Genomic DNA, 15,015 nt, shown 5'->3' with positions numbered 1-15,015 from the left:
TTTGACGGGACATCATTCCTCCTCCAATTGGATTTGATGTATTGAATACCCCAAAATTTTTTATATCTGATTCAGAACATTGATGCATTTGTTCGGCAGGGACAGAATGACTCTCTATATCCTTTTTATATTTCTACATTAACACTCCATATCATGATAATAACTTGCTTGGAGTCTTTGACCTTTCGCCAAAAAATAATACTAAATGGGAAAAAAACAATCTAATTGTAACAGCCACATTATGACACAATGTGGAAAAGTCGAATCTAAAGCAAAACGACTGTCCTACTACAGCGTCTAAGAAGTAAGTGAATGATAATGGAAGGTTAAAAGCATATAGAGTTAATACATAAAGCTAATTACCAAGTACCCACGCGTCTCCATGTCTCCTGTCACGCCCTTGCCTCTCTTGTAATCTGTGCTGATTGCCTAATTGCAAAGGAGTCATGGGTACTCCCACCCCACTTGGCAACCAGGTCCAGAATCAGGAGAGATGGGTCACAGGCCTGGACATTTATTGATTGGAAATGCTTCCGAATCAAATACACGGAAACATCTCCACCCAATGGGAACAGAGCCACATGTGTCCCATCCACTGCCCCTATGATGTGCGGAAATCTGGTGATGGCCGCAAACTGCTGTTTGATCCACACAAGGGACTCCTCATCCAGTGGCATATAGATAAATCATAAGAGCCGGGATATGAAAGCCAGAAGGACCACTTCCGGCACGCGGCTAAAAATGGCCTCGGACAGACCGGCCGCAACCCCCACGGTGGTCTGAAATGATCCAGAGGCACAAAAATGCAGTACTGCAAACAGTTTGGGCAACGGTGGCACTGCTGTCGGGATGTTGCGCATTGGCTCAAGGCCACTCTGCACAATGCGCAGGGTGTCCAATATCACATGTAGAGGAAGTCGATATCGAAGGACAACCTCTGCATCTGACATCCCAAAGAGGCTGACACGTGGCCGGAATACATGCTCCCTAGGGCAGCGATGTTTTACCAGTTGCCGGTTTGGAAGGGGGCGTCTCCGTGTGTACTGTGGAGAAACAGGCACCGCTGCCCCAACTTGAATGTAGGCCTCCAGATAATTCTATAGGGGACAAATGTGGGACAAGGTTATAATTACATCATTCCTGGCGGCTACATTCCTAACATCCTATGTGCAGTTGTCCAACAGACAATTACAAGCATACTTACAAGGACCTTGTCCATCAGAATGCAAAATCTGTAGTTGATGGATATTCAGAAAATGAAACCCCAGGGGAAAACAAAATAAAACATTAATACATGTCCCTGTGCAAAGAGACAAAACACACCTCCAAAAGCATATTAACCAGCTATATTTTAATACACTTTAATGTAAAAATTACATCATAACTAAAAGCAAACCTAAACCAAACACCCAAATCATAATTAGACAAACTACAGATGCATTGAACTACAGATGCAATGCTGTCATGCCGCCTAACAATGCTTTAAAAACATATTGGTGGTGGGAGGTCAAACAAATATCTGTTTTCCCTGTGCATCTCTGCTCATCTCACAGAAACTCACCACTTTTCACAATGTCCAAAGTGTAATCAAAAAGATCCATACACAGAAAACCACCAACCACTCAATGAAAATACCAACATAATGACAGAGTGGAGCAAACACTCTTTTCTAACTGATCGCTAATGACAGAAATAGATGCAGCTGGTATGCCTGCCACCCGAACAGATATCATAGTGCTGCAGGTGCGTAAAGAATGCTAATTTCCATGGCTGCGAGCCAATGTTAAATGTCAAGTGTATTCATTCCCTCATATGAGTGATTTTAGGAAGGTTTTTCAATTGATATTGCTGACAATACCGTTATCTGGCTTTATGCGCATTTCACCCTCTAACTAGTTATGTTTTGTACAAATTAGGCTAAACTCGAAGGTACACCTGGTTTAGCTACGGAAGTAGTATTACTGGATTCCTGCTGTGTACGCCTAAATTCTGAAACACTTTCAAATTTCAGTGCAAAGCATAAATTTGCGTATTTGAGGTAAGTATTTATGCTACTATAAGTATGCAAACCTTGCATGTTTTGTTGTCGCCTACAAACTAAGATGTCTGTACCCATTTGGATATATTTGGATCTTTCTAGGGTTTCAAATTTTGACCTATTTCGCCAAAAATGGCAAAACAGTATTAATTTGTGAAAATGTGCTAATTGCCTCACAACCTCAAACACTCCCCTAGCCAGCAGAATGCTTTGAGGCCCTTTACCTGTGCAATCTTATATATATATATATATATATATATATATATATATATATATATATATATATATAAAATGTGCTTTTGTTTTCTATTGTGGTCAAAAAATGTGCAGTGACAAACGTAAGTCTTGTGTGCCTCTCTTTAGATATTTGTGACAAGACTGTATAAGCATAGTTGTGCCGCCAAGCACTTTCAACGTTTGTGCTGGGGAGTAATGATTATGGACTCTTTTTCTCTGTCCCTTAAATATCTAGAAATGATGATGCCTTACGTTTGCCTTTGTGCCTTTCATCATAAATGTATCTGACAATGTCTGATGAGGATCCAGGCATAAGCCAAGATCCGCCAAACCCCAGCATCCAAAGTCGCAAATACAACTTCACAGAAACTGAATTAAATATAATAATTGAAATGGTAGTGGACAACTTTCATGACCCGTCTCGCAAGCTGTCTGGGCTAACACGGCAAGTTAATGCCGTCGCCCCATGTGGACGCATGATGAAGGACATTCAAAAACGGTAAGATACTAGACTTTGGACCACTCATTCATTTCTGTAGTGTGTAGAAGCATAGCACAGGTGGCCTGACCATAGAACTTACATATTAGCTGCATGGGTGTGTTCTTAATGTTTTACAGCCATTTCTCTGAAATCCCTTGAACCTATCTAGTTCAAACTTTCCTTTGGACAACCTCATCTTGTCAATGTAGTAACATTGTCCATCCTGGCCAAGTGGCCCAGATTTGATTTGTTGTGGCTGTGTCATGTTTATCACTGTAGCTTTCAATGTCAAATATTTAAGGGCCATGTTTACATTTTGAAATGTTAACAACTGTTATATCTTTATACATTTGTCACAGCTGGTCTGACTACAAACTTAAGTTGAAAGAAAAGGTAAACGCGCAAAAAGCACACAATAGAGGAACAGGAGGTGGCTCCCCTGTCCCACTGGACCTAACTCCACAAGAACAACAGGCATTAGCATGCCTTTTAACTGAAAGTCTAGTTGGGGTGGGCAACATAGACACCAACACCCCCCCCACAGAAGTGTATAGTCCGTCAGGTACATGTTACGTTGTTCAAAATGTTATCTGCCAATGTTTGTCTTGCGTTGGCATATGTGTCATTTCTCTCAGTAAGTGGCTTATTGTTAACTGTGCAATTGGACTCACTTTTGTCCCACACATGAGACATTGCTCTGATTTGTGTGAATATAACATTGTGGCTCATTGATCTCCTCTATTTCAAAATCTAAGTAATTATGTTTGTCTGATTAGCACAAAATCATATATAATGCATGAGACTGTGTGTTTTGGAGTTAATAGAAATGTTTTTTTTATTTTCCAAATTTGTTCAATTCCTTCCAATTACAAAGACTGTAACAAGAGTAGCGCCTGTTAAGCTGTCTCCCATTCTAACATTGCCCTATTTCCTCTGATTTCAGCTGGTGAGGAGGAGGATGAACAATTGGATGCTGCTAGCCCTGCAGTAGTGGTGTGGACTCCAGAGTGTCCCCGTGATGTGGAGTCCAGTTTGAGTGAAGAATCCGAGTGTGCTAGGAAGCAGTCATTTGTGCACTTATCGGGCCAATTTCAAAGATACAAAGATACTTTCTGGACACGTTTCAGGTATCGCCACTATCCTCACTCGGACTGAACACAAACTCGACACCCAACTTGAAGGCATTAAATCAAGGCTGGGTAATTTAACTTCGGCACACACCACTATCTGTAACCTTATGTCAAAATTTATTGACCAAACACACACTTCACACCATATTCCAAACAATCACAATCCTGCACCACCATTCACAATGACCACTCCAATGCGACAATCTGCTTGTGGTACCCCAGATCTTCATGACCTTCATCGTGATTTGTCTCCCTTTTCTATTAATCACATTTCTGCAGCTGGACGTAATTCATATGCCAATAAACATGCAGACGCCCCAACTTCGCTGCCTCCTGGCCCTCCTCCTGCCTCTTATGTAGTTCATGGCTCTCTTCCTGCCTCTTATGTTACTCCTGGCCCTCCTCCTGCCTCTTATGTAGCTCCTGGTCCTCCTACTGCCTCTTATGTAGTTCATGGCTCTCTTCCTGCCTCTTATGTTACTCCTGGCCCTCCTCCCGCCTCTTATGTAGCTCCTGGTCCTCCTACTGCCTCTTATGTAGCTCCTGGTCCTCCTACAGCCTCTTATGCTGCTCCTGGTCCTCCTCCTGCCTCTTATGTTAAAGGTGCTCGGTTTCAATACAGAAGTATTATAAATACGGTTTGAACTTTGTTTTTATTTTTAATAATGCTAGCGTATTATCCGCACACAATATTATTTTAAAAATAAGAAAACAAGGAGCAAATTAACTTGATAGAGATTACACATCAACCACTTCACATGGCAATTTCTTTAAAGTGTGCATCCACCATGATATGGATTAAAAATAACAGTGTTTAGTTAGTGTCATTTAATAATTTTTAAAAAAAATAAAATAAACATGCAGGTGTAATCTTGTGCATGTTCATATGTGATTGTAGACATTTTAAACCAAAAGAATGAATTTTCCACACTTCAGTCATGATATTCAGCGCTATTGGTATAACTTTTAGGAACTCAAACATGACCCTGGGCTTCCTTAAATGTTAAAGAAGAAGTTAAGAAAAACGCAAAGGACAGCTTCTTAATTATCTGACAAACTGTCAAGATATGTATATCGGTTGTGTTTCTCTATATACATGAGATTGGCGCCGTATTGTTATATCTGTTTTTTCTAGTCTTTTGTATGTTTTCTAGAGGGTACCTTGGTGGAACCTCTATTGATATATACATTGGCTGCCTATCTACTGTGCGCGGCTAGTCACTTTCTTCTTTATTTTGTTTACTCCTTATTTATGCTTTACTCTTCTTAATGAATCAGAGTCTAAGTCTGCTCTGCTCTAACAGACAAGACACTGTCACAAGTCACAAAACAATGCACAAAAAAATATTCAATTAATGTCACCTGTTAATAATATAGGGCATGATTCATTAAGGAACCAAATTAACACCTTCACAAAACCATCAGGGATTGAAGGGGGAGGTAATTGCTATATAGGAAGTCTGAATAAAATAAAAAAAAACCATCAACTTAGAATGTCACACAAACATGGAAGAGAACATACAAAGTACACACATATATGGGAATGGTTGGGAACTGAACTCATGACCCCAGTGCAGTAAGGGAGTAGTGTGAGCAACTAAACCACTGTGCTGCTGAACTGTGGTCTGCATTGATGTTTTGTAAAGCTGAGTACATACCATAACACATACAAGCCGTAGATGGAGTAAAAAACAAGGATTCAAGATTCATTTTAGTCCAAGAAAGTCCCCTAAAAAACAAGCCATCACCCTCTGAGTCTTAGGCCATTCATAGTAATATCCCTTAGATTGTAAGCTTGCAAGCAGGGCTCTCTTACCTCTCTGTCTGTATTATCCAGTATTGTTTTATTAATGTTTGTTCCAAATTGTAAAGCGCTACGGAATTTGCTGGCGCTATATAAATATCGATGATGATGATGATGATAGTAATAGATGTCAGCGTGCACATAATAATGTGAATGTGACCTGTGGTCATCTTCCTTTTTGAAAGTAAAACATTGTAATAAATTCTAAATGCACCTTGCCCTAAGAAAGTGGAATTTGGGGGGAGAAATACCTCTAAAATAGGATAGATTTGTCATTGTGGTAGAGCATGTAGTAGACCATGTTTGAACGACACAGTAAAAATCAAGCAAACAGGTGTTTGTGTGTTGCATGAAAACAAACCTTTACTTTAGCTAAATACTATCCTAATTCTAGACCTTTCAAAAAATAAACATAAGCTGTTTTTTGCAAAGTTCCTGTTGTGTTCCTTTCATTAATGAATAGTGGCCACAAGCTGCACACAGATGCTATGGCCTTGGTTGGTATCGAAACTCACGATGACAGTTTTGTGAGACAGAAGTGCTACCCACTAAGGTACCTTTGCGGATCATGACTGTTATATATTTTTCGGTAATAAGTAAGAGTACTATTATGTAGCTCTTACATCTGTTACACATATTCTGTATTGGTGTTCTTCTCACTCTAGTCTCTAGAATGTATTGCTATTTACAAATGAACGATGCCTTAGTGGTTAGCCAATCCACCTTTCAACAATGGAGCAATGAGTTTGAATCCTGACTCATGCCCTTTTTCTGTACTTTTCTATGTATCGCATATGGAAGAGTAAGCTAGGCATTTTGTAATGTAAATTATATACATTTTTACAATACATTACTGTTTATTTTAATATGCATGTTTATTTATGCTTGCGAATTATTATGAGATTCATCTGCATCCACCTTCTTAGTTTTAATCAGACTCTTTGCACAAACTTTCATGTAGGTGATTAAGAAGGTGTGTTAATTTAGTTAACTAAAAACAAATCAAAATCATTTGTCCAAGGTTCTATAAACATGTGTTACAACGAATAATTAGGTTATAACTGTGCTGCATCATACACTCCCGAGTGTGTTTAAACATTTGATAAACAAACCTTTAGCACCTCCCACAATTGTTATGTAGCCCACTTTTTTCTTATCTTTGAGCGGAAGTTGCCAGGCATATTTTAAGATGAGCTAAAGATCTGATGCATCTTATATTACGTTGCGTAAAGGACTGAAGGTGGGCGTGCTTTTCAACTTTCCATTCTTTATTGAATTGAAAATTTGTCTCCCCGTTTGTTCTTAAAATACACATTGCAACTTCCGCAACAGATCCGATCGTTAATGACTCAAGCCCATTGATTACAAGATATATTATTGAATCTGATTTTCATTGAAAGACAAAATTCAGTTTTGAAAGTTTCTCAAGTGTTCTGGAAGGTAAAAGAGGAAACACATGTTTATTTACACATATGTTAGATTTTATGCGGATGTGGAAGATGGATGTTTGATTCATATAAATGTGCATTTCACATCTAGATTTGTTTTTGTTTGTTCATGTTGCTACTGAAGTTGAGTTTGAGAAGCTTGGAATTTTGGATATTCAAATGCTCCGATTCACTATAAGATGGTGTGACAGGATGGAACACCTATGCCCCCCTGACTGTTGTATTTGGGAAACGGCTGTCCTTACTTTGCCACCGTCCCTTTTCATTATTCCGAAAACACCCCTCCTGCCCCAGTGGGAGGAGCGTGTTGCCACCACTGAGTTCCTTTATGGCGCTCAGAACCACGTTCCTTCTGGGTAACTGTCACTGCTAGTTTACTCCTGTGCTTGTACACTTGGGCTGGTACTCCTGACCTCTTTCTATAGATCAGGGTTGCTGTGGATGGATCCCCCCTAGGCTATAACACTGACCAGGGCTACAGGGTAGCCGGCAGAGCGGTGGTACTGGAGAGCTGGGTCCAACCTCAGAAACAGCAGGAGAACGAATTAGATTTAGGGTCTAATCTGCAGGTCACAGGATTACAGCAATATTGAAGAAGTTGTCAAGCATGGTCTTGAAGCAAAGAGTCATGTTTTATTTCGCTCAGGTGCCCTGACAAGGACAGTTCCACTGATTAAAGGTATTAGTGGTCAGGTCAGACGGAACATCAATAATGATACATTTCAGTGTACAGGACAGTGCTTTTTATACAGATTTGGACACAGGCTATTTTTAGAATCAGGATGTAACCTGTTTACCAAAACATAGATTCACATGCTTTGCAAAGCTAACAATATTTACACTTATCTGTGAAATTCTAGAAACTCTGATGTCCTGCATCTTGTTTTTAGACGCAGAAAATCTAGCAGCGCATTTTTAATTAAACCTTCCTGTCTTCAAGTGAACCCTCACACATCAAAAGATCCAATCAACATTAATCCTTTTAGACAGTCACAGAATACACATTCCCAAAGACAGGTACAACCCCAAACAAACAAAGCATTTCCTTACACCAAGATATACAAAAGGCTTTCAAAACAAAGACTTATTGTATCTGATATATACATCAGAAATAAGGCATTTCCTCTAGAAAGGATAAAACAGAAAAACAAATTTTCTACCCTAGTCTCAGAAATAACGATTTTCTATCTCAAAATATACACAATCAAAAATAAGTGCATTGGCAGTTATATAAATAAGCGCACTGCGCCATTTCCTATAAATGCATTTATACCAGAAGTTATTTATCTGTGATCCAGTCACAGATGGTAAATCATGTAGTGGTTCCAATGCGCTAACTGGCTTTTGGTTGCCTTAGCCATATAAATGTCCTGATGCTCTATTAGGCTATAGGTTGATTTAGCCAAGTGAACGTTCTAATGCTCTGTCTTACTACAGGTTGGTCTATTCTTGTGAGTCTTTCATATAACAATGCATTGTATGGGTTTAACATGTAAGTTGCTACTGAAGTTGGGTTTGTTAGGTTTTGATTTATAGCCATTAATATGCTCTGATTGGCTCCAAATTGGTCTAACCTTGTGAACATTATAGTGTTGTGATGCATTATAGGTTGACATAGAGCTATAGAATAAGTGGCTACAGAGTAATCTAGTCACATGGATTTTCTAAAGCTTTGATTTGCTGTAAATTGGTTTATCTGTGTAATTTGAGAGCCAATTACTGCTAGTGAATGGTAAATTAATGCCTAGGTATAAATATACTAACCTGAGGATTCATCAAAACACCGATTTGAGGCGATTTTGAAGCCAAATTTAATAAATTGCAATTTTATTATATCCAAAACTCGCCAAGTTTTCCCTTAAATAAAAATTGCTGAAAATGCCCAATTTGATGAATCTGCAGGTTAGTACTTAGTTAGTTTACCTCCGTTGTTAGACACACAAACATTTATTTACGGTCATATCAGTTAAGTACTATTTGTAATGAAAGAATAAGAAGCACAGTCTGAATAATGAGTTATAATAGTTATTTATTTTATGTACATGTATACAAGTGGGCACTTTTAATGATTATGAGTGCTTAATATATTCTGATATATTTATATATATATAATTCACATTCCTATGTCTTACATTATACATTTTGCAATGACCTCAAGGAAATTTCCTTTGTGATGTTCTTTGCCATTTTGTAACGAACAATAATCAAAAATGACCACAACTGTATTGCTTATACTAATTTATAACACACTTTTTTTTCCTTTGGTAAAAATGTCAGTCAGTGCAAAATACGAAATATGCATTTATATTTAAATTAGTTATCTACATAAATTGCATAGTTTGAATATTTGTGCTCTGTGAGGCCTTCATCATACTGAAACACTGTAACAGTAATGCTGCAGGCTGACAATGACATGCACTGTAGACAAGTACAAAAATATTTTTGTTTTAAAGAACAACTCCGACTACACATACAAATGTGGAGAACCCCCCTCCCCTCCTTATCTAGTAGAATGACAGATGTCCTGTGTCTCCGCATTGTGGATACCTCACTGGTTGGATGGGGTGGCAGCCGTCCAAACAATGCTCTTAATACAGAGGACACACTATGGAGAAGTGGGGTAAAGTTCCTCTTTAAAACGTGCAGATTGAAATTTGAGATGAGCCAGTCATCAGTAAAGAGGTTCAAGTCAATAAAACACTTTTAAGAAATGCTGTTTATCAAAACTGTTTTAAAACAAATTAAAAAAATCAGACACGATTTCTCAAAAAACCACATCAATATTAAAATGTATGTAAAAGGGAAAAGGAGTTTAGAAGATTTTCTCCCAATAACTAATACAATAGAACAAACCTAATGACACTAGTAAGAGTAGTAGTAGTAGAAAGCCTGTCAGTGCTAGAGAGGACTGCAAGGCACTAACGGTCATTATCCAAATGTCCAAAAATGTAGGTCTGTAGCATAAATGCCATTCTGCTACATTATTAGGCGCCGATTTGTGCTCAAATACACCCTTTTTTTAAAGGGAAATGCAAAGATTTGCGAACCAAGATACCAGTCTCAGCAGGCAGGGGTGCACGCAGGGGTGGTTTCTGGTTCTCCAGAAACCCCTCCCCTCCACCAAAAAACAGTATCCCTACATAGCGGCGCTGTCAAAGAAGCGTCCGCGGCGGTGCTGTATTGTAGTACAGCACTGCCTCGGACGCTTCTTCAACAGCGCCGCAGCTGCTGTTCAGTGCAGTGCTGCCGAAACGGAGCTGCTGCGCGTGCGCGGCCGCATACGCAGCAGCTCTCTCTATATATGTTTTTTGGGGGGGAACCCCTCCCTTAAAAATCCTGCGTGCGCCCCTGGCAGGGGTGCATCTGTTAGTAGTGAGTGAGCTAGGCACATGAATGTGCTTAGTTATATACAAACTTGCAAAAACAAGATTTTGTGTTGTAAAACAGGATTATTTAAATAAGATTCAAGTAGTGAAGAAAGAATAAAATGAAAAAGTTGAAATTGCTCTAAAATGCCAATAGGCTGGACTGTAAAGTGATATTTTTACTCTTTCCACCATGAGTATTTCCAGTGGGAACCGCAAGTCTGCAAAAAGTCACTCTGAAGTATGTAGTCAGTGTGCTCCTTGTTGTAAGCGAGGTGAACAAATAAGTGCATTTGAACGCCTGTATATTTGCAGTTTTGTAAATGACCTTATTGCCCTTTCCAGTTCGGTTCTTCGCAAAAAGACAATTACATATCTTGATTTCACAAGTGAACTATTATAAAATCAGCAATCTCAGTGTAGTCAGTCTCTATGGAAACAGATTTATGTCTTTATCAATGATACCACGCTCTCATTATGTTGAATTATTAATCTATCTACTATTTCAATGCCATGCCTCACGATATTGCCAAATGGAAAAGCAGAACAAAACACCCAACTCATCCATACCGTTTCCCTGTAAGGCCACTAAATTTTGACATGAAAAATATTTTCATGCAGATTGATTTTCTTGGATACTCAACAAGCAGAAACATTTTTTTTTTTGTCCTAACTACAACGAAAACAAACAAATCTGCCTGGACAATAGAATTCTCTGATCGTAGAATCCACCTTTAAGCTGTGCTTATACAAGCATTAAGAGCTTCTTCTGTAGGACACAGGCAAAATTTTACACTATTTAAAGATTTCAGCAAATATGGCTCTACTCTGTTTCAGCAAATACTCTGTTTAACGCTTAGCAATCATGTCGATTAATTGCTGTCTATTACCATATTAGTGAAATCATTGTGACAGAGCTCTGAATACTGAAGCCAAAGCAACATTTCATCATCAAAACAAAATATATTTCAGAAGACTATAGTGTGTACTATAACTGAATATTGATATTTGGTTAGTTCATTTGTGTGAGCTTAAAAGTTTTGTTATAACACAAAATAATTTGTCATTATATTAATTTTGGCACTGTATATAAAAACAAATCAAGTCTGTTTTTAAATAAAGGTCATCATTATATTACAATTTAGAATAAGTAGTGTCTATATTGGGTTATATGCACATAACGTATGTTAATAAGGGAACGGAAAAAATAAGATTAGATTTTAAGGCAAACATACTGAGGAACAATACATGAATCAGGTAATAGTTTATATTTCTTTATCCTTGATGCCTGGGTCTGACTTAGTAGACTCGTTCTTGACATGCATCAACAGTCAGTGGTCCTAACCTTGACCAACCACTTGCACTTCCTCCCCGCTGAACCACACACAGTAGTGCGTCTCCTATACTCAGGAACATGTTACCTACTCAACTAAAACCAGGTGTAAAATAGATACACTCATATGACGATATGAAGGCTCCTTCATTCCTCATTTAGTGATTTTAAGAAAAATAGATTTTGTTTTCTTTGCTTGCAGTGGTAGTGAATACAATAGAGACAGTATTTTGTGGCATTAGTCGGCTGTTGTCCATCATTGCGAATAGTATTTAAATGCTATTAAAAGTCAGCAGCAGTCACAGACGTCAATATCCGTTTGTCCGAACTATTACATCTAAATATCACTGCTATTGTTCTCAGGAAGACTCCCAGGTCACCCTTTCATGGAACAGGCGGCCAAGCTGTAGGTTCAGCATGAAACGGCAGATAACATTGAAATCTATTCAATGGGAGCCATAAAAGTGAGAATCTTTAGTAGAAGGAACAGAGAGCTATTTTACTCCACCTCTATGTTGATGAAGCAAATACAAGTCACACATATATTTGTTCCAAAACAACTGATCAATGGATGCAAATGGAAGGTGGGAAACAGCCAGGAAATTCAGTATTCTATTACTACTCAACACCAGTAGAGGGTAAAGGAAAAATCTAACTACTTAATTGACATCCTACTGTTCCAGCCACTGGACTGCAAGTCACTGACAACTGGTTTAATGTGGTATTGTACCTAAACAATTTGAGCTTGTACTTGCCCGGCAGCTCCCTGCATGGCAGGTAGACCATTGATAGCTGACTTTCTGTAGGACATTGGCCTTTTGTATAAAATAAATAACCTTTCTTGTAGCTTTATGCAACAAGGATACTATATGTAACATTATGTGTATTGTTGTCCATGTGGACACAATCGAAAAAACACGTTCATGTGGATGAGCCCATAAGATGTTAATACCAACATATACCAAACGAAAGCAAATTCACATTGAGCCTTATTCATTTTCTTACCTGAACACAGCACTTAAAAAAAATATGAAAAAGTAGACCAAAAAGACATAGCTCATTTAACATATATGACCTTATTTTGCATCACCATAATGTTCCTCCTGTCATATGCCTTCTATTCAGAGAGATGTCGATGTTACACACTCCGTTACACTTCTTACGTAATAAACGTGCAATTCTGGATGCAATGTGAAACTTTCCCATGAAATCATATTTTTCTTTGTGCTGCTTATCACAGGCAGCAGAAACGACATCATTTGGTTGTAGAATATAACACCTTAGCCTTATATTGCTAAACACACGGACAAATACAAAGCTAGATAACTGCTGACTCAAAATTGAAAAAATATTCCAGAAAACATGAAAAAAATTCTATTTGTGGGACATACAAACACCGAACCACAGCTTATGTGTTGACCTTTGACTAACCATATCAGTATACATTTTTTGCCATTATAGATGAATTTTCCTATGCCCTGTATATTTTCCTGGTAACATACGTTTGGCTTATCTTAGACAATACTTACACACATTAAAGCAGTTTTATACAAAGTATTTATAAAGTGCAAATTAAGTATGGCCATTTTTTGAAAAAAAAAAACCAAAACAAAACAAAAGAAAAAGAAAATGTCCTGAGGAATCTTTAAAATGATCATCCTATGGCAATTTCTGTATCCAAGGAGGAAAGTACTGCATGTTATCTATTACTCCAGTTGCAAACGGAATTCATCCTGTAGCGTCTCTGAAGTAATAAGTTTACCCAAGTGATTTCCTCAGATGCATTCATTTCAGTGCTGACTTTCTAGTAAAGAGGATGTGTCTGCAGTGTTTCATTTGTTTGGGTTTTCTGTGCAGTCTTCTGGAATTTTCTCCTCAGAACAGCTTCTCTCCGAGATTCTGTCAAGGTTCTCCATCTCATAGAATCTCTCGGCCACACATTGGGCAGTGAGTCTGGCCTCTGGGTCATGGTCCCAACACTCTGTTATGGTTTCGCAAACAAGCTGAATACCCTGGAAAAAGATATTCAAGTTAACATGGAATTCACATTCAGGGCTTAAATCAATATCCTCACAAAAGATTTTTAATACAATAGAGTACATTTATAAAAACTGTTGTAGTGCCATCCCTTAGTAATCCTGTCATAAATTGTGTGCCACGGTCCTGAAGAGAAGCTCCTGCCTTTCTCAGTTTTTGCATTGAGGCACAAACCCCCCCCCCCCTCTCTCTGCTTTATAAGTATGGAACCATAAATGCGGTTTAGTTCATTCTCAAATAAAAACTTTCAAAAATTCCCTTCATCCTGTGCACTTCTTACTACAATAAAGGAACACTAAATGGAATACTTTTTTGGATGGACATAACAATAGCCATTGCAGCTCTGTGGCGTCTGGAGGTACAAGGGCCTGGCGAGAGTCTATCCTGAGGGATAGCGATAAGTGAGCTGTGCTGTGCGGGGAGGTGAAGGAGGGATGAGGGCCATTCAAAATGTTGCTATGACATTGCTTTATTCCAAGTTACCCCTCAACTATCTTGGATCCCAGTAGTACTTAGGGGCCCAAATAAATGTTACCAATTTTTCGGCTAAATAATTATTCCATATGTATAGGCAATATTTCCAATACAAACTGTTTTTTAATTATTTTCAGTAATTTCTAATTTACTTGAATGAGTAATGGCTTTACAATTTTTGTTATGACTATTCCACTGTATTGTTTAACTTCTTAAACCATTATATTACTGATAAGTTGACCACTTTTCCTTGTCTCTTCCAATTGCCTATCAGATCACGATGGCAAATGTCTATGAAGTGTCCCACACAGATCAAACTTACAGATACAATAACTGCACCTAAAACATCATATGTACGGGGCGGGTAATGTATAGTTTAGTAATGCTAAAATAGGCAACAATAAATATACTCAAAATACTAAAACACTGTGCGACCAAGGTTAACCAATTGGTCATTGAGACAATTTTATTATGTGCTGCACAAGGCAAAAAGCTCTATTTTAAAAGTCAACATATATTTTACTTTATTTGTATGATCTTATTCTTCGTTGCAGACATTTACGAATGTGGAAAAATAAGAGCTTGAAGAGCCTAAGGTCACTGCTTTGTAAGCAATGCACCTTTTTCCCCACTATTAAGTCTGTTTTTCCACTTAACAATGGACCTGT

General features: G+C 38.2%; 1 protein-coding gene across 1 annotated transcript in view; it reads right to left on the bottom strand.

Moving 5' to 3' along the window:
• Positions 1 to 11,328: 11,328 nt before the first annotated feature.
• TGFBR2 (transforming growth factor beta receptor 2) overlaps positions 11,329 to 15,015 on the bottom strand; it is a 66,980-nt gene continuing 63,293 nt past the window's right edge. Inside the window, exon 10 of the mRNA XM_075212380.1 lies at positions 11,329 to 13,848. Within this exon, the coding sequence (XP_075068481.1) occupies positions 13,669 to 13,848 (180 nt within the window). The 3' untranslated portion in view covers positions 11,329 to 13,668. The remainder of the gene's footprint in view (positions 13,849 to 15,015) is intronic.

This window comes from Mixophyes fleayi, chromosome 5 (assembly GCF_038048845.1).
Source record: "Mixophyes fleayi isolate aMixFle1 chromosome 5, aMixFle1.hap1, whole genome shotgun sequence".
In the NCBI taxonomy this organism is placed as follows: Eukaryota; Metazoa; Chordata; class Amphibia; order Anura; family Limnodynastidae; genus Mixophyes; species Mixophyes fleayi.
This window is presented reverse-complemented; position numbering and strand designations above follow the sequence as displayed.